Source organism: Pelodiscus sinensis, chromosome 3 (assembly GCF_052426305.1).
Source record: "Pelodiscus sinensis isolate ZL-2025 chromosome 3, ASM5242630v1, whole genome shotgun sequence".
NCBI lineage: Eukaryota > Metazoa > Chordata > Testudines > Trionychidae > Pelodiscus > Pelodiscus sinensis.
The window spans coordinates 43,342,679-43,363,691 of record NC_143054.1 but is presented as its reverse complement, the minus strand read 5'-3'; the positions used below and the strand labels follow the sequence as shown (position 1 = coordinate 43,363,691).

Genomic DNA, 21,013 nt, shown 5'->3' with positions numbered 1-21,013 from the left:
ACCTCCATACTCAATGGGGCCACCAGCTGCTGCAAGCCACAGGGTAGGCTGGGGGGGGGGGAGGGAGGGGAGAAGGGTGCTTGGCTCCACACCCATGGACCCCAAGGCAAGGAGGGCAGAAGACAGCTCCACACCCCCAGGAGGCAGGGCTGAGGGCAGTCAGTCCTTCGCACTGCCCGGGCCACAGCACTGCTTCCCCCCAAGCTGTGTGCCAGAGCTGGACTCATGTGGCCAGCCCTGGCCACAGCTCCAGCCCTGGTGAACTGGCATGTAACCATTTGGGTAACCAATAAATCAGGCTTATTGGTTACCCATTTAAATTATTACACTCTTACATCATTAGTGTTTAAATGCTGCATTTATATCTCAACTCCATCAATGGTGGTGTATACAACTGTGCTGAGGCATTGCTTTAATACTGTTTTAGGGAAAATAGTGCTGTCTACAGAAATGCCTGATGCTACTTACATACAAGATTCAAAAGAATCATAGAACAAGGTGATTTTTTCCGTTTAAAATTTGTGTTGCATAAAAACGGATTTCCTTTTAACTACATATTCTGTGCTCCATATTCTTGCCATAAGTTACCCTTGGTATTATAGGACAGATAAATCACTATGACATATTAAAGGAGAACATATGGTAATAGTGGCATTTCTTCTTTCCATGTGGAAACATGGAAGGGATTCCTTAGCCCTAAGGCAATGTCTCACCTTCACTCCTGCTAGCAATTTCGCCTGGAGTCTCCTGGAATTGGGCTCAATCTCCCAGAGAGACCCCTGAAGTCAACTCAGGAGATTGGCCATTAAAAGCTTGGCAGTGCAGCAAGACTAAGGCACATTTTGGCCCCATGCCATCATGAAGCATTTGGCACATCCTTCTCTGCAGCCCTTATGCAGGGTGGAGGGGCAGGGATCACCACACACTGCCCCTGCTTGGAGTGATGACTCTGCAGTTCCCCTTTGCAGTTCCCACTGGCCAGGAACTGCGGTCAATGGGAACTGCAGGGATGATGTCTGCAGGAAGGGGAAGTGTATTGAGTCTCTTGACCCTGCCAGGGGCCCCAGGGATGTGCAGGCCACTACTGGGAATGGTGCAGGACCAGGACAGGTAGGGAACCTACCATAATTCTGCTGCACCACCACCAAGGATTCACCTGAAGTAAGCCCTCCCCAGCCAGAGTCCACACCCTGAGCCCCCCTGCTACACTCCAACCTCCCATCCCCAGCACTGAGCCCCCTACTAGAGCTAGCACTCCAACCTCCTACACTAGCCCTGAGACTGCTCCTTCACCCAAACATCCCTTCCAGAGGCCCCACCCTCTCCTGCATCCCAACAGCCTGCCCAAACCTTGAACCCCCTGCTGCATGCAATCTCCCACCTGCCCCCAGCTCACACTAACTCCTCAGTCCAGTCCCCTCCAAGACTCCAAACTCTTTGGAACCAGGACAGAGAGCCTGCATTCCCTCTCACATCCTGGTGAAAGCTTGTCAGTGTGGTGAAGAGTGAGTAATGGAGGGGGGGAGGGGAATGGAGTGAGCAGTGGTAGGGACTCAGGGAAGGGGTTGGGCCAGACGCAGGACAAGGGTTTGCATTAGACACTGGACAGTCTATTAGTAACCCATTGCTGTTATTTTGCTTTGGTTCCCCACATCTCAGAGGAATGTTCACAGCCAATCTTAAGAGAAATACTGAAAAAAGTCAATATTTTTAAGTTATATTAGAACTGGGAAAGCCTTTCATTTTCTAAAGCCCATACCTTTTATAAATTAAGCACAAAACCTTACATTTTGGCTCTAAACTTATTTGGTGGAGTCTTTGTAACTTTTTTATTTTCTTGTTTGTAAGCATATAGTAATGACAACAGTAATCATTACCTGCTGTGACAGAGCTAACAGAGGACATGCAAGGCCCGTACTGAGTCACCTTACCATGTTCTTTACAGAGAGGAAGACACAGAATCTTAAGTGAAGGCAAATCAGGTTTACAGCAGATCTACATGTTACAAATATCTAGCTAATATACCACAACAAGTATGAATACATGAAAACCTCTATCTGCAAATACTCTGCGCTCTTTTAAAAAGGTTAACACGTGCACTGTACTTTTTTCTTGAGGGAAACAGATGTCAGGAACTGGGTACCTTACTGCTGCAATAAATGTCCTCTCTGAAACCTTTGTTTATTCCTCTTACATAATTTTTACTTCCTTTTCATTCTCTCTTTGACATCAGTTTTTCTTTGAGTTCTGAATCTTAAGTTGAAATAACATGTTCTTGGGAAGCAAGACATGATGCTAATACATATTCCATTATTAGATGAGAAAATCCATCACTAACATGCAAAAGGCTGTGGAACAGAGGAAAGGATTAAACCAGAAGGGCTCAGGGTGTTTAGAAGGCTAGATTACAGTCTAATGCCTAAACCATTATAAAAATATATTGCTTTAAACAAGTTATAAAGCACAGTATATTTTTCTTCTTTGGGCACAGCTGTTTTCCGATTTTCCAACAGCATTCAGAACTCTTTCATATTCAACTGATTTTATATTGTCCCCCCGCCCCGCCTAGTCAAAATCCCACAGGAGAGACAACTGGAATATTTTTCTCTTAGGACAAGAAATATCAGAGCAACCAGTCAAGGGTTAAGGAGGATGGCTAAGGAAATTAAGAAGGAATGAGGTCACATGGCATTTGAAGAGATTAAGAGAAGAAAGCAGGTAAGAAGCTCCAGGTTTGGATACAGAGAAGAAAGGAGTAAAGACATTAAGATAACAATTAAGCTTTCTTCCCATAGAACCTCACCTAAGGATTTAATGCAGGGGTGGGGAACCTTTTTAGGGTCGGGGCCACTGACCCACAGAAAAATCAGTTGGGGGCCACACACAAGTGAGAAGCAAAATGAGACACCCCTGACTGAGGAGAAGACATTTCCCACATTCCCATCACACACCAGAGCTAGTAGGGGCCTGGAGAGCCAATGTGAGCTCCCCAATGCTGAGCCTCAGGGGCCGGATCCAGGCAAGCTGGGGGCTGCATCCAGCCTCGGAGGCCTGAGGTTCCCCACCCTGGTATAATGGAATTCAGGAGGATTCACAGTTTAAGGACAATATTAAAGGCCCTGCTGCAAACTATCCCGATGCAGAAAAGGAAAGAGGGAAGTTGCTAATAACCATCAGGATCAATAATGACCTAGAAATCAAAAGTACTCCTCTGATACATGGAAGCATGGATGACTTGCAATGGAAGAGTACAAAAGAATGCTGCAAGCATGTAAAGAAAAAATTAGAAAGACTGAAGCACAAAATGAGTTACACATAAAAGGACATAAAAGGCAACGAGGAGATTCTTTAATCACATTAGGAGCAAGCATAAATGAAAGGAAGAAAAGATCCTCTACTTAGCAGGGAAGAAGAGATAATAATTGATAACCTCAAGAAGGTGAGATGCTTAACACCTATTCTGTTTCAGTCTAGGGTACCTAAGGAACTATATAAAGCAATCTTGGAACCATTAGCAATTATCTTCAGAACTTATGGATGATGGGTGAGGTTACAGAGGACTGGAGAAGGATAAGTATGGTACCAGTACCTATTTTTAAAAAGGGGAAAAAAGAGGACCTGCAGTATCATTGACCAGTCAGCCTAACTTCAATATACTGGAACAAATTATTACACAATCATATTTTAAGCAACTAGATTAGCGGTCTCCAACCTTTTAAAGTACAAGATCATTTTTCCAATATAAGTGCAATCCAGGGTCTACCTCAAACCCAGATGCCCCACCTCCTTTGTTCCTCTTCTCCGAGGCACTGCCCTGCTCACTCCGGTCTCCTTTCCTCCCTCCCTTACACTAGTCAGGGGTAGAGGGTTGGGGCACAGGCTCTAGTCTTGGACTAAGGGTTTTGGAGTGTGAGGGGGAATCTGAGCTGAGCCTGGGGCAGGGAGTTGGAGTGCAGGAAAGGGCTCAGGATACAAGCTCTGTAAGGGAGTTTGGGTTCAGAGGACTCAGGGCTGGCGTAGGGATTTGAAGCTGACTCCAGCTGGACACTGCTTACCACAGGAGGCTCCTGAGAGTGGTGCACTGGGGCTAAGGGAGGTTTGGCCTTGCACCACTCTCAAAATCAACCAGCAAACTCCCTTCATCCCAACCCCCTTTGGGAATCCCTGACCTCCATTCTGTGGAGACAGAATACAGGTGGGAGACAGGGGACACCATGACATCAGCACCCCCTCCTCTCCCTTCCCTGTCCTGCACAGCAAGCAGGAGGCTCCTGGGGCAGGGCAGGCAAAGGGCAGTAAATGCTCAGCAGTGGGGAAAGGAGTAGCTGAAACGCCGGCACTTGATAGCCTCTTTGCCAAACTAGTCAGGATCACCTATCAGAGGCTCCAAGTTCTACCAGTAGATCCCAATCTACTGATTGGTGACCACTGATCTAGATGATGCCAGGGTTGCAGACATGGATCTGTCAAGAAAAGAACATGGTAAAGCAATTCAGTTTCCTCCTTTGTTATTGTTACTAGCCTGGTGGATGGGGAGGAAGTGGGGATGGGGGGGACCAGCAGAGGCCCTAATATATTTTTATTTTAGTAAGGCATTTGCAGGTCCAATGTGACCCTCACATAGGCAAATCAGACCAATGTAGTTTAAATGAAATTACTATAAAGTGGATGCACAACTGATTGAAAGACTGTACTTAAAGAGCAGTTATCAATGGTTTACTGTCAAATTGGGAGGGTGTATCTAGTGAGGCCAGGAGGGGCCAGTTCTGAGCATGGTACTATTCAATATTTTCATTAATGAGTTGGATAATGGACTGGTAAGTACACTTGCAAAATCTGCAACTGACACCATTCTGAGAGGGGTTGGAATATAGGATTAGAACATAAGAATGATCATACTGGGTCAGACGAAAGGTCCACCTACCCCAGTATCCTGTCTTCCAACAGTGGCAAATGCCAGGTGTCCAAAAGGGAATGATCAGAACAGGTAACCATCAAGTGAGCCATCCCATCACTCATTTACAGCTTGTGCCAAACACAAGTTAGGGAGACCATTCCTGCTCATCCGGCTAATGGCAATCGATGGACCTGTCCCGTATGAATTTACGTCTTTTTTGAATCTTGTTAAAGTCTTGGCCTTCACAACATCCTCTGGCAAATAGTTCCAGTAGTTGACTGTGTTTCATAAAGAAATACTTCCTTTTGTTTGATTTAAACCTGCTACCTATTAATTTCATTTGGTGACCCCTAGTTCTTATGTTATGGGAACAAGTAAATAACTTTTCCTTATTTACTTTCTCTCCACCAGGCCAGATTTTATAGACCTCTATCATAATCTCCCTTAGTCTTCTCTTTTCTAAGCTGAAAAGTCCCAGTCTTATTAATCTTTCCTCACGTGCAACCATTCTATATCCCTAATCATTGTCGTTGCCCCTTTCTGAACTTTATCCAATGCCAAGATATCTTTACTGAGATGAGGCAACTACCTCTGCATGCAGTATTCAAGATCCGACATAGCATGCATATAGAAGCAATACAGATATTTTCTATCTTATTCTCTATCCCTTTTTAAAAGATTCCTAACATTGAGTTTGTTTTTTTGATTGTGGCTGCACATTGAGGTTATGTCTACACTTCACTTATGTCCACACTGCAATCGCGTTTTCGAAAAAAAATTGAAAGAACAGAGGGGTTTTCCCGACATTGGTAAACCTCTTTCTACAAGGAAGAAGCCTTTTTCCGAAAGAGCTCTTTTGGGAAAAGGTGTGAGTGGACAGGGAAGAGGGAGTTCTTTTGAAAGAAGAGGAAAGAAGAAAGTACAGGTGTGCTGGTGGCCACTCCATCCATAGAATTCATAGCTTAAATGTGAGTTAGTGTCCATTCAGTGTGGATGCTATCTTTCGAAAAAGCAGATCGCTTTTTCGATGCACTTTGGACGCTCTCTTTCGGAATAAGTTTTTTCAGAAGATCTCTTCTGGAAAAGCTTCTTCCAAAAGAAGCCTGCAGTCTAGACATAGTGGCTGTGTCTACATTGGCACCCCTTTCCAGAAAAGGGATGCTAATGAGACCAGTCGGAATTGCAAATGCCGCGGGGGATTTAAATATCCCCCGCGGCATTTGCATGAACATGGCTGCCGCTTTTTTCCGGCTCGGGGTTTTGTCGGAGAAAAGCACCAGTCTAGACGGGATCTTGCGGAAAATAAGTCCTTTTCCGGAAGATCCCTTATTCCTACTTTCAAGTAGGAATAAGGGATCTTCCAGAAAAAGCTTTATTTTAAGGAGTTCTTTGCAGAATTGAAAATAATCTTGCCAAATTAAAGAACTGGTCTAAAATCAATTAAAATTTGATAAGTACAATAATAAATACAAGTGCAAAATGCTATCCTCAAGAAGGAATAAAACCCAAATGTACAGCTCCAAAATAGGGAATAATTGGCTAGGTAGTAGTAATACTGAAAAGGATCTGGGAACTGTAGTGGATCACAAACTGAACAAGTTAATGTGTTGCAGTTTCACAAAAGGTTAATATAATTGGGATATATTAACAGAAGAGTCATATTTAAGACATGGAAGATAACTGTCCCACTCTACTCAGCACTGTTGACATCTCACCTGGAGTGCTGAACAATTTTGGTTGTCCCCACCCCAAAAATACAAAACATGCTGGAAATGGAAATAATCAAAAACTCTCACACGCCTTTGGGCTCACTAGTTGTTAAGGTTTCTAAGAAGAATGGATTGTGTGTTGTTTACAGAAAATGTAAGACTGTCAGAGTACCTGATGCACATCCCACACCCAGAATTGATGGCCTGCTGCATTCTTTAGGCCAGGGAAGACATCTAAATTACTCTAGACCAGTGGTTCTTAACTTGCGGTCTGCAGACCCCTGGTGGTCCGTGACTGTACTGCAGGGGGTCCACAGAAAGTTTAAATATAAGGATCAGGCCCACTGCGGTGGGCCTGATATTTTCTCTCTCTCTCTCTTTTTTTCCCCTCCCATGGTGGGGGGGGAGGGGTGGAGGAGAGGTCATGACATTTTAATAGATTAAAAAAGGATCCGTATGCTCAAAAAGGTTGGGAACCACTGTTCTAGACTTTATGTAGGGATACAAGTAAATCTCTTTAGTATAGTAGAGAAAAATAATCCAATTCAGTTTCTAATTTGGGACTTTATAAGTTGAATTAGTGATCTTTGATTAATGCAAGAAACACCTTTCAGAGGCTCTTTAATCAAGTGCTAAAGACTTTGTATAGGCTTACAATGATGACATTGCAATCTTTAGCAATTCTTTGCCAGGTCATAAAATCCACTTGAGAATAGTGCTGACAAGACTCAGGGTATGTCTATACTACCACCCTAGTTCGAACTACCACCCTAGTTCGGTTAATGAAGTCAATCGAAGTTGCAAATGAAGCCCGGGATTTAAATATTCCAGGCTTCATTTGCATCTTGCCGGGCGCCGCCATTTTTAAATCCCCGGTAGTTCGGACTCTGTGCCCGTGGCTACACGCGGCATGGAGTAGGTAGTTCGAATTAGGCTAATTCGAACTACCGTTACTCCTCGTGGAACAAGGTGCCCGCGGCTACACGTGGCACGGGTAGGTAGTTCGAATTAAGCTTTCTAATTCGAACTACCTACTCCGTGCCACGGGTAGCCGCGGGCATGGATTCCGAACTAGTGGGGATTTAAAAATGGCGGCGCCCGACAAGGTGCAAATGAAGTCCGGGATAGTTAAATCCCGGGCTTCATTTTCAACTTCAATTGACTACATTAATCACCCTAGTTCGAACTAGGGTGGTAGTGTAGACATACCCTCAGAGATATAGGTCTCACTGTAAAAATTTCAAAATGTAAACCAGAAAGAGCCACACGGCCTTTTTTAGGTCAGGTAGGAAGTGGCCAAATTTCTCCTGATCCCTTGACAGTACAAATCTATTGTAAACTGGTCTTTACCCCAAACTAAAATTAAGTCCAAACTTCCATTTATCTATTATCACTTTTGTACATGGTTCCACTAACATCACACAAGTTGGTGTATACATTGTTCTTTTGGGGACAGCAGATGCAGCATTTCTGTGAGTGTTCAGTGGAAAAGGGGCTGGACATTATAGGAAGGCTAACAGGGCTACTGGGGTCAGCAACCAGACACCCAGGTAAGCACAAGCAAGTCTTTTGTGTGCTTGCGGGATTGAGATAATGTGACTCAGCCTGGGTACCTGTGGACTAGTTAATATTCAAAGCCTTATCGCTATTTTTAATTTTGTGATTTTATTAATCTTGTCCTTGTTTGCATTTGTTTCGGAAAAGCATTAAAAAAAACTGAAAGAAAATATTTCAGTCACCAAATGAAATTATAAACTGATAATATTAAAAGGACCTAACAATTAAAAATGAAGTCCTAGCAGAAAAGTATCAAAATGACTGAAAGTCAGGTACTAGCAAGCTACAAAAAAAAGTTTTTATTATTTTAAAATTTATGAGAGATCTCTTATTTGCATCTAGAACTGTGTTTTGAAGTTTAATTCTCTCATATTAAAACAATTTTAAAAGATTCAGGAGTGCTATAAATATTACCATAATGGTGAATCAATTAGTACTTTGTGCCTCATTATCATAGCCTGGATTCTTATTCTGTCTTTCAGATTTAATCTCACTAAATAACTTGAATTAAAAAAAAAAGTCAATTCACTCTCCTACGAAATGAGCAAGCTTAAAATGAGATGGAGGCAAAATTCTGCTAATATAGACTAAGCATCAACTTTTTCTTGTATTACTGCACAAACTTTTTTGCTTCCTTTAGTATCAAAGATCTCACAGAAGTGCCTCTGTACTTGCCTGTCAAACAGAAGCTGTGCAGCTGTATGTAAAATGATAATTGGAAAGATAATATTAGTGGTCTTGCTTTTAATGCGGCTTACTCATATACTGTAAGAAATAAAAACAGAACTGGTTGAGTAAGGGAAATTACTGTTTCCCAAGAAAGGAAATTGCCTGAAGCACATCTGGAAAAGGTTTTAAATGCTTAATTTTGGCTAAATATACATTTCATTCCTTTTTATATGGTGAGTTTTGTAAAGCAAATGGCTTTTTTTTTTTAAAAAAGGAAACATCTAATTTTTACTTTAAAATATACTGAGCAGTATTTGCTATTTTATGTCAAACCCTATACACACTTAACTAAAAGGCAATCAGGAAATCGAAGACTAATCACCACAACTTGTTTGGATAATACATTGTATTCCATACTCAGACAGGCTCCTCCTCCACCTATAAAGCACCAAAGGGAGACATCCAAAATGAGTAACAAAAAAAATTATTGAGAGGCAACTACAAGTAATGTGAACTGTAATAAACATTTTATTGAATTTTCTACTAAAATGTACAAAACCCCATGCCAAGTTATTCAGACTCCTCCTACTTTAGTACGTCTGATAGTCTTACAATGGTATTTTCCCTTTCACTGTTAACAGGATTCAAATCTACCTATTATACAGCAATCATGGAACAAGCCCTGCCACCTAAGTGATTCTCAAACTTTGGGTCAATACCACAAAAGAGATAGCAATCCCATTTTAATGAAGTCACCAAGGCTGGCATTAGACTTACTGGGACCTGGGGCCAAAGCCCACATCCCACTATCCAGGGCTAAAGCCTGAATCCTACTACCTGGGGATGAAGCCAAAGCCCGAGGCCCATCACCCATGGTTGAAACCAAAACCTGAGGGCTTCAGTTCTTGGTGGGAGGGTTCAGGTTACAGACCCCAGTGCCTGGAGATGAAGCCCTTGGGACTTGGCTTTGATTCCATGCCCAGGGTGGTGGGGCTCGGGCTTTTGCCTAGGGATGTAATAGTGTAGTTGATTAACCGATAAGCAAAAGCTTATCGGTTGATGCTACAGACTACATGTATTTTCCTCCCTCACCTTTCAGTAATTTTTTTTAGCAGGCTGGCTAGTAGAGTCCTGGTTCATGCCGGGTCTGGGACCTATCCCCACTGCAGCTCTGCAGTTAAAGTGTATTAGGAGCCAGGTGGGCAGGCAGCCCAGCTCAGTTCCGGCTCACACCAGGTCCACGAGCTCAGACTGCCCACCCCCAGTCAGGGGCTGCTGCCTCTGAATTATAGGCAGCAGTATAGGGTGACAGGCAGCTGATCCATGAGGGGAGTGGTTTTTTAAACTGTTACAGAGTCAACAGTGCAAAGTGGCAGGGGACTGCTCAGGAGTAAGGCCTGAGCACACTGGCTACTGGCTCCACCCCAGGGGACTATAGAATAGTTGACTAACTGATAAGAATTCATGAGGTTACACAACCAGTCAATTAACCGATATTTAACATCCATACTTTGGCCACACCACCCAGGGCAGAAGGGCGGGGGTGGGCTCAGGTTTTAGGGACCCCTTTTGGAGTCACACAGTAAATTTTGTTGTCAGAAGAGGATAGTGGTACAATGAAATTTGAGAACCCCATAACTCCTCAGAGATATAGTACACAATACTCAGAATTTCTCCTCCTCACTAGAACTTCAGAAAACAAAAGCTTACTGAAACGTCCCTTACATTTCATACTAATTTTCCAAATTCAGATTCTTCCTATTTCCATTCCCCTTGAGCTATGGGGAGTTTGGCTTTGTAGGAGATAATTACTTGGAGGCATAACTTTCCCTCCTCTGCTCGGGAAGCTGCTCTGAAATGGATGACAAAAGGCAAACAATGTTCAAAAAGATCCGTCAAATGCAGCAACTTTTTCCATCATAGGGTTAAAGAAAAGCTATGCTCATTTTGTTGGAAAGGTGCCTCACTTTTAAGCTTCCTAGATTGTGGGAAAGGCTGAGATTCCTGCAGCAGAATAGTGAGTAAGTCTGCCTGGCCCAGATGTTGAGACGCCAAAAGTCCTTACTGATATACCTGAGGGGAATCTCCAACTCACTTCATCACCAGACACACGTATTGGACAGTAAAGGGAAGTCTCACTCTGTGCAGGAGCTCTAGACTAATTCTCCACAAACAAAATATTAGTTAGCAGTGCATCTACCCACAGATCTCTAAAGAGATTGTTGTAGACTAGCTCATTACTTTCACGTGGGTTCCAGCCAGCATCCCTGGGGACAGATTTGTGTACTCACCACATCAATCTTGCTGAACTCATGAATGCCAGTGCAGCAACTAGGTGCCACTCATTCAACCGAAATGCTAAATAGGTTAATCTTCCCAACATTCAAACCACCAAATTTCTTTCCTGTGGAGGTTCAAGCTTTATCAAGCATTATTAGCCAGGATCCTCCCACCAGGGCTCTGGGAGGGACGCCTCCCTCTCTGGATCAGTGGGCATCCATTCTGCCTCACCACAGTCCTCCACTGCAATCTTACTCTTAGCCTATCTATCCTCAAACAGGTTCTCATAGTTATTCCTATCGTTCGCAACACAGAAGCAAGTGCAACCCTCAAGAGCCAGGGCTCAAGTGTGAGTTTCTCAGGGCACCCATGACTGATGCATCTGGTTACTCCCTTGACTTCAGTAAGAGAGAAGTTCCTGAGTGTTTAACTGTCAGTGCCCTAACATCCCCAGCTTATTAGCCACTGAATCATTCTCAGCTTGGCTGTGGCACCCTTTACTTAACCTTGAAAGTTTTTTAAAAAAGTGTAATACCAGGCCCTGAGCTCAGTTTGAATCATTCCCTTGTTGTATCTGCTGAACACTCAGAAATACCAGGTCTGCTGTCCCCAAGGGATCAGTGTGCACACCGACTTAAATCCTTCAAGTCAGCACCAGCAGCACCTTTCCTAATATCACAGCTCAGAGATATTTAAGGTGAAATCAAGGAGGTTCATGACAGAAGAGACTATCACTAAGGATAACAGAAAAATAAAGATTACCATATAAAACAAACTTGTAGTACATTTTCTAAAGACTAAACTTAACAGGCTAATTTCTAAAGAAGTTCATCTCACCAAAGCCTTTTATAGCATCTTCCACCAAGGCTTGTTGTGATCCTATTTTCATGAATGTAAATGCACTGCCTATTTACTTTCTACATTCAGGATCAGTGGGGTGCCCTCTTTGCTTTATACTTACATCCCAAAAGCTCAGTTTTTACTGAGACATAATATAACCCCATTGCTTGTTTTTCCTGTTGACTTTACACATCTCTGCTGACTTTTTGATGGTTTGTTTATATAATTTATGAGAAAGAGGTGAATAAACATTTTTTGTCTGACAAAAGCTCTCACTTTTGCCATAATACAGAATTTAAAATGTATTTTCAATATATATCCATGGCTCCAACATAGTATCTGTACATACATTTCATAACATTAATGACCAATATGATGCTGGCTTTCAGTTAAGACTTCACATGACATTCTTCTAACCTTCTTGCCCATTGGTCATTAGGGGTTGCTGGATCACATCCAATCCCTTTGATCCCTTCTCAAAAACCCAGATGAATTTAAGTATAACAATGTTCTGAGTGATTTAGTCAACCAGTGTGCAGAAGGATGAATGCATGATCCTTAGTAAATCAGAAATGCTATCTCATGTAAGATTTTTTTCAAATCAAGAGCTACCCTTTTCCCCCAGGAAAGGGTTCTTGGTTCTTCTCTGTTTGACATCTTCTCAAAGTCCCTGTCTTCTTTACATAAAGGCGCCAGTGCAACTCAACCAACCAAAAAGAAATCCTTTAGGAGATCATACCGGTAAATGTTGCCCTCCACTTCACTGTCAAATTGAAGTATGAAAATACACTAAGGTCACACCAAAAAGTCAAAGAAAAGTAAGATGAATCTTCCAAGTATTCCTCATTAAGAAAATGGAAACTTTCAGCATTGGAGGAAGTTACAGAAAAGAAGAACCTCATGAGAAGTATTTTCCTCCTCAGTATTTTCAAACTAACTTATCAAGGGCCTTAAATGCTTTGGGACATACTTTCGGGGGAAAAGCCAATCTGACAACATCTAAGAAAAAAATGTCAAGTAAAAATCCCTCAAAAATGTAAAACAAAATCTGAATCTAACTTAATCACACTTTAATAATGCTAATAGCCTAATAATGTCTAGCCAGACAAAATCAGATTTAAGATTTTTTTAAAAAAGCTAAGAACAAACATGATTGTTCAGACACCTTGCCACAAGTAATCTCATTAATTGAGAGAAACTGTTATACAAACAGTAGAATATTTTTGAAAAAAAGAGAAACTTCTATTCAAAGAAGTTTTGTGGCTGTATTGACAAGCTTTTAGCGCGTCTGTCACATTCATTAATTTTGGTAACAATATCGAGTTGTACATATAATCTATGAATTCTCCCTATTTAGCAAAAACAAATGTTTCACTGATAGTTATATTTTACTGCAAATATCCCTCATCATCATGTCTTCAGACAAATTCAGATAAATAAATATACTGGAATTCAAAGCATAGTCAATGGAAAAAAAAATACTTCCTAGGAAACAAATTTGACATATTTGTTTTCTCTCTCAGAGCAGAAACTTAAGTTAAGCACATTTTGTCCACGTTGGGGTTCTCCAGAAGTAAACACTTTGGATGATCTCCAGATAGGGCAATCACTAAAATATAAGTGGAGTAAGAAATCCCAACCATCCAATGATCAACAAAGTAGAGGTTCTAATTCCTATAACTGGCTTTCACAATCTTTATGTAGTTTCCATATCATGGAAAGTAAAACCATGTTAATAGAAAGATATATAGGGAAATCTGTAAGGATGCTTCTTATGGTATAACTAACTGTGCTTGTCAGATGTATAAATAGGGGCCTTTGATCCCTGAGGCATATTATTTTGGAACCTTCTTGAGCACCACGTTTACTTAAAAATAAAAAATAATATTTAAGTAGAGAAGTCCAGTTTCTGTGTCCAGATGCAGGGAATTTCTCTTCAAGATTCAGTCCCCCCAGCATTATGGTTTCCATAGCATATTTTCTAGAGCAGAGATATATTTTTCCAAGATATTATTGGAATCCAACTCCTTCCTGATCTTTTTTAACTGATTATTATAAATATGGCTTCATGACATTTTTCTTCACCTTCCATCATTTCTATTGACCTCTACTAGAGACATGATATTGGACCAGTATGATACCTCTCCCCTCATGTCATGTACTGAGGAATTCCTACAACTACTCTGAAAAGTTATTCCCTTTTTCCTAGCTGACTTTTGATTTAATATTTAAAAAACGAATATAATTTAAATTAGCCAGTTAATATAAATGACTAACATTTAAAAACTGCTTTCAAGTTGTTGTTCATATTTACATGATTTACATAAAAGTCTACTTTAATTGCAGTAGAATATATTTACACATAATCTGTTCACAGTTGAAGGTTCAATCCTTAAAAAAGAGCATTATTTCTTTCTGAAAGGGTAGACTGAAGCCTGCTTTTGTCTGATTAGAAGTATCCTCCTCTTCATTTATACAAACTATTAAACATAGGCCAAGCTATGCTGGTCAGACACATTTCAAAAGAATTTTTCTTTAAGAGGAACAAACAAAGGACCTTTTGTGGGCATACTTTAAAATGACTACAACAAATAATTTACAAGGTTGTACTGGAAGCATAGGTGGAGGCTTGCAGAACTGATTTCTCTGTCTAGGAAATTCTTAATTAGAGTTGTGCTAAAGAAATTCATAGGGGTCCTATAAGTGATCAGGTTTTGAATAGATTTAGTGCCGCATACCATGCAGCGTTCAGAAGTGTGCTCTGATCTTTGTTCTGCCTTGCAAGCGACCCCCTCTACAGGAAGATAACGGATAAGCCAGGAGGGAGGAGCAGTTTAGCTACACATGTCTGGCTACTCTTATCAACTTATCATATAAGGAAAGGAAAGTGATTGATTCAGATACCAAAGCTGTAAAATCTTGCCAAAAGACAAGCAGAAGAAAACATTAAAGCTTATTTTAAAAACGAACATAGAACTTGCAGCTGAGACAGGACTGTTTCTGACAGTGAGGGCACAGCTGGAGAGAAGACAGCACTTTTTTACCAACTTTGCAACTAGAAAAGTAAAAAATGCCCTCATTCAGAGTACTTTACATGGCAGTAAAGCACTGAATTTCAGAGCAGATAACTAGATATTCTGAACTCTTGTTAAGAATACTGAAAATACAGTACTTAAGATTTGCAGAGTTATCATAGCAATTAAAATGTGGCTGGCTGTTTACTTTATTTTGAGCTGTAATCTTGTTTCAGCTTCAGGGTACAGCTCTTTTCGTAAAAGCATGGAGACTATAGGCAAGAAGCAGTACCAGGTTCAGCATGGGTCGTGCAGTTATACCTTTCTATTGCCTGAGATGGACAACTGCCGCTCTTCTTCCAGCTCCTATGTATCTAATGCAGTGCAGAGAGATGCACCACTAGATTATGATGATTCTGTACAAAGACTCCAACTACTTGAAAACAGCATGGAAAACAACACTCAGCGGCTAATGAAGGTAAGACTGATTTCTATTGTAAAATACAGGGTCTGACATAAAATGTTTATGTATTTTTTTTTTACTAATGCTTCTTTTTCTACTTCTGTAAATCTCTAATTTCACAAAATTGTCAAACTATGTATTTCCCAAGCTAAATTTGAGAATGAAGTGGTCAAATCAAAAGCTCATGTTGAAGTTAGGGATACAATAAGTAGAAAAGAAGTGAGAGCTATATTATTCTGCAGAACAAATATGCTGTTTAACTTGCAACTCAGCTTTAATGACAATAGTTACTAGCAGTTTTATGTACTGGCTGCAGGCATTTATGTGAAAAATCATACATGTAGCAATGAGTAATAGGAAAAACTTTAGAAACAACTGACAGTGGATAGCTTGTCTCTATTTAAAAGGGTATACAGTTTATTTACGTGGAATACATTTTCAGCATATTCTACAGAGATAAATTTAAGTATGTGACTCAAGATTCTGTGTCTAAATCTGCAAATACTGCTTTCAGCATCTCCAGAGACTGATGTGTACTGAAATTAAGCCAGGGAAATGACAGTTTCAGGAAAGCTCCACATAATTAAAATCATTTGTATTCTGTAACTCTTCCACTTAAATAGTGAGTTTATAAATGAAAAAGTCGAAACAAAGCTAGTGCAGAAATCTCTCTGTCCTCATAACTGCTACAGAACAACCTGTTATAATTGAGGGAATGCATATGTATATATGCACACAGAGAGGTACACACAAAATACCTGAAAGGAGGCAATATTCTACGTGAATAGCAGATTAGAAATTAAATTATTCAGTCAAACATTTTTAATGTTAATAGAGAATACAAATACATTCAATGCCACATGAACAAGTTTCAATTTTACCGAAACTAATTCAGACTTTCCCAAAATATTAACCAGTATATTAAATTTTGATTTAAGCTTGAGTTGCACAATTTTAATCTATGTTCAAGAAACAGTTTAGTTGCATGGTATAGCTCTTATCCTAAATCTATTTCACACTATTATGCCTGTATTTTAAGCAAAAAGAATGCTTTAACCTATCAACTTAATTACAATACTTACTGAAAACATTTACCCTCACATGCTTCAATGACAACATAAAAATGGTGCTGATTTGCAAACTGAAGTACAAAGTGTCAACTTCTTTGTTTATTCCAACATTTATAATGAATTATCATTATGGAATAATATTTGTGTTAGGACTCACTTCCTCCCAGCAGGTACACAGATAACCAGGATTATGTACCCTGTGAAATCAGCTAAGAGTGCATGTTTAACACACAGAAGCATTTTTTCAAAATATAAAGCAATGCGTACCTTCATATATGAAAGCTAGCCTTAGACTCAGTTCATAATTTGGAAACTTGGAAGATTTTACACAGACCCTTATGCCACAAGCCTTCTTTTAGGGTTTTAGGATGATTAATTTTAGTCACACAAGTTTGCCAAATAGATCTTAAATGTCCAGTCCGTATTCACATTGTCCTGCATTTTGCTTCCGTATTCACTCTTTTGCTTTAACTTCCTGTTCGTTTCCCTTCATACACCTGTACATTCATCTCTCTTGATTTACCAATATTTTCCATTGCAGTGTTAGAGCAACACTAACAGATTTACAATGCAAGATGAAAATATACAAAATAAAACAATCTAATCCATCCACAAGTCATTTCCTAAAATAAATAATAAAAGCACACAGAAGCATTCTATGCTACATATAAATTATTGTAATATTGTGTTTTCTTAATAAAGTGACATCAGGTAAAGCAAAAACCTGTAAGATAATTCCCCCTCAATTAGTCAAACTTCTCTTTTTCCTGCCAACCTCTAGGAAATCCTTTACAAAATAATAGACAAACAAATCCAACAATGAGAATTCAAAATGTCATTTTTTGTTTGTTTTTAAAGAGGACACACACATTTAAGTATTTCTCTGAGTTCTGCAAATGTTTCCATAGGTGCACACTGCCCATTTATAATGGTTTCTTTCTATGTTTAGCAGCTAACCATCCTATAGAATGACTTATTGTTTACCTTTTCATTGCTTTAACACCTGCTCATTTTGTTTTCTGTTATATCTACAAAGAGCACTTCAGAAAGCCAACTTCTGTTAAGGCTCATATTACTAGTCACACCTGGTTTAACTGGATGTGAAAAGCAAATAGTAAGCCTTAAAGTGCTTGACTTACCTTACTTGATTTCTTTTTATTCTGTCACCTAACATACTACATGCCACTACATTAATATTCCAATAAATATATGATAGATTAGCCAAAATTAATGATCATTCAATTTGTATCTTAAATTGTTTTGAAAGGTTAATAGAACACTGACAGAAAAGTGTTATTAAATGACTGCAACTTCTTCTTTCCTTAGTAGTTGCACTGAACTTGGAAAAGGTATTATGTCTTTTAGTAATCTCAAATTTTATTCAGGAAAGTACAGTTGAGACACGACACCTTTTTATTTTTGAAGTTAAATTCAAATAATCTAAAATTATCTTGCAAGCTGCTAACATAAATTAACTTTACAGGCTTTGTTCCAAGTGTATTGCACATCCCAAAACAATTTCACATTTCCCCCTTTAATCCATCAACCAAAGGAAATGTTATGTTTCTGAATGAACACTGGACTGTATGAATGGAACAGCCTGGGAAACATCACTGTTTAAAGGACAAATACAATGGGAAGACAATAAGTTGCACAGGACTGTTTTTGCTTTTTTATTAATAAGAGAATTTGGCCTGTAATTGCCACACTTTGTGTCTTATTTCATAGTACCATTTTTTTTTTGAGAACCATACTAGTAACTAATGTTATCATTATAAATACGTATCTAAATCTATATTGACACCATTTTTATTGATTTATAAACACACTTTTCTGGTAACTGATGATGATCATTAAATTAGAAGGAAATTGGGAATAAGCCGTCTGATGCCACCACGCATGTAGTAATAACCAATAACCTGATGTTAAAGTGGAAGACAAAAAAGTCATAATACACCTAGCACAACTATATAATTCTGAGTATTATGAATATATCTACGCAAAATGAACAAACAAACAGCAACTGGTCTGTGCCAACTGACAGGTTCATGGGGCTCGGGCTGCAAGGCTGATTGATTACTGTGTAGACTTCTGGGGTCAGAACTTGAGCTCCAGCCTAGGACCCTAGCCATGAAACAGCCCCTGTGGACCACAGCCAACTGGCAGGTGACAAGCCACAGATTTTTCTTTGCTGTGTAGACACACCCAGAGGGAGCATTCCTTCTGACATCCCCCATTCCAAGGATCAGTTTATCTATTGTAATATGGTATTTGTTTATCAGATTTGTTTTGTAATAGGGGGTGGGATAACCCTATGCGCATTTCAACTTTAATTCATGGGAAGTAGGACATCTGAGATAGACCACTAAAGTTTTAAATTTCCATGCGTATGTAGTAATAGTTATGCCCACATTACAGATTTTTGTTATCCAGCAACAACAGATCTTCAAACATTGCTACAAGATAGGCAACTCCTGTTCCTAAGGTGTATGAATAAACCAAATTTTATTAAAATTAGTAGCAGATATCACTCATTTGAATAATGGTAATTTCACACCCAATGATTTATATGTATCAGCTCGAGAACAGACACTAAGATCATTGCATTCACTTCTTTGTACCTAGTAATTTTAACACAAGAGAAAAGGATCTCTACAAAAGTGATCCTATTTAACTAATTTTTGCACATTCCTAGGCTATGTTATTAGCAACAGTTAAAGATAACATACTAATCACAGAGTACTGAACTTAAGCAAAATAAATTAATGTATTACTGATGGGAACAAGACTGATCAGTCTGTATCTGAACAGTGCAAGTCAAATCCAACAGCAGAACTTAACTCATATTTACTGTTGACCTTAAAGTGGATTATTATGGTATATAGGTGTATTGGGGGAAGTCCACTTTTTGGGGATATTAAAGAAATGTATTTTCCTTTCTCTGTTCAGTATGAGGCTAAAAATCCTCTGACAATTTGAAATTACTTCAAATGGCCAGTGTTTCTTCCCAATTAAAAGAAGTTCAAACATCGTAGGCTACATGAGAATAAGCACATAACGGTTTCTGCATTTGCTTGTACAACTATTGCAATACTAGTTTTCAGCACCTTGAATATAAAAGGAAATACATGAGATTTTCCATAAACCAAAGTTATATGCAATGTGTGTGTGTGGGGGGAGTATATTTTATTAAACATTACTCAGCTAATGTTTTGTATTTTCCAGCATCCAACAGATGATTTTGACACTCAAATCTAAGAACTGCATTCCTTTCCTAAGTAACACATCTGTTTTCACTTACATGTTTCTGTCTATCAGTTACATATTTGTTAGAAGAGCACTGGCAGGGCACAAAAAGAAAATACCTTTTCTCCCCCACTTTGAGACAGCAGCAGTGTATGTTTTGGGGCAGATTTCCCAGGCAATATGCAGTGATCCAACTATGCACTTTATTAATGTAAGTCATGTAGATCAGGAGTAGAGAAGACAACAAAATAAAACAAAAAACCAAAAAGTTGTGGCCCCTGGCTAAGGAGAAAGACACTCTCCTCGTATACCAGAGTCTAAGGGATCCCAGGCTAGTAAATTGTGTGTGCTCCAGTGACACGAGGAAATAGTGGGCAACTCGAGCACCAGCACAGGCTCCCCAATGTGGGGGGGAGCCCCACGCAATGGGAGCCAGATCCAGGCAAGCCGGGGCCCACATCTAGCCCATGAGCCATAGGTTCCCCACCCCTGATGTAGGTAAATCCCTGTAAAATGTTTTTAATAGCTTTTTGCCCAAAAGCTTAAAGCAAAGAATAACAGCATTATTCTACAACGGCAAACTTCCAATTTTCAAGACGAAACAAGAATCGAACTATATGGTGAAATGAAACCAGACAAACAGTAGGCAGAATGTTTCTTGTACAATTCAACAATACAAAAATAAGACTAAGGTTTTATCACTTATTAGATATGAAAGGCAGTGTTCTGTAAGCAGTATAGAGGTCCTTACTTCGGTTATGCTGCTTCCAACATCTAAATGCAGGATTTAGTTTGTCTTGCTCATAATGCACATTGACGAGGATCGCAATTTAGGAATATGGATAGCTGGAGCAGCAGTTAGGAGTTTTCCCAATTCATTCCTGACTGACATTTTTCCCATTAAATTGACGTTCTTTCAAGAGCAGATCTGGCAGACGACCCTGGAGATGACTGAGTAGACAAGTTTCTAGAACTATCCTATTAAGATGCCCGCTTGCATACACGCTTCACACACTTCCATTCCTGAGCCTATCATTGGAGTCTTGAGACCAATCTCCATAAAGTTCCCATAACTTTACATGCCACAATAGTTACCTTTAAAAACTGTTTATTTTGCACAAGTATAATTTTCTTACCATTAGTTTTCCATTTGCATTTGTTTTTTTAAAAAAACACATTAGTATCTATTTCTTTATAAAACTTACCAAGCAAAATAATCAGCACTACGGATGTCACTCACTACTCATGCTGAAAACTCCTTTTCCCCA

General features: G+C 39.7%; 2 protein-coding genes across 10 annotated transcripts in view; one reads left to right on the top strand and one right to left on the bottom strand.

Annotated features, from left to right (window-relative positions):
* Positions 1–21,013, bottom strand: part of MCPH1 (microcephalin 1) — a 229,070-nt gene that overhangs the window by 72,996 nt on the left and 135,061 nt on the right. The window lies entirely within an intron of this gene.
* The window catches only part of ANGPT2 (angiopoietin 2), a 58,984-nt gene continuing 52,756 nt past the window's right edge, over positions 14,786–21,013 (top strand). For 2 of the 5 annotated variants that reach the window (XM_006137766.5, XM_014580941.4), the window contains exon 1: positions 14,788–15,444. In XM_006137766.5, coding sequence (XP_006137828.1) covers positions 15,157–15,444 — 288 coding nt within the window. In that variant the 5' untranslated portion in view covers positions 14,788–15,156. Of the gene's footprint in view, positions 15,445–21,013 lie in introns of all 5 variants that reach the window. The other 3 variants (XM_075923605.2, XM_006137765.5, XM_006137764.5) reach the window with 3 other exon arrangements.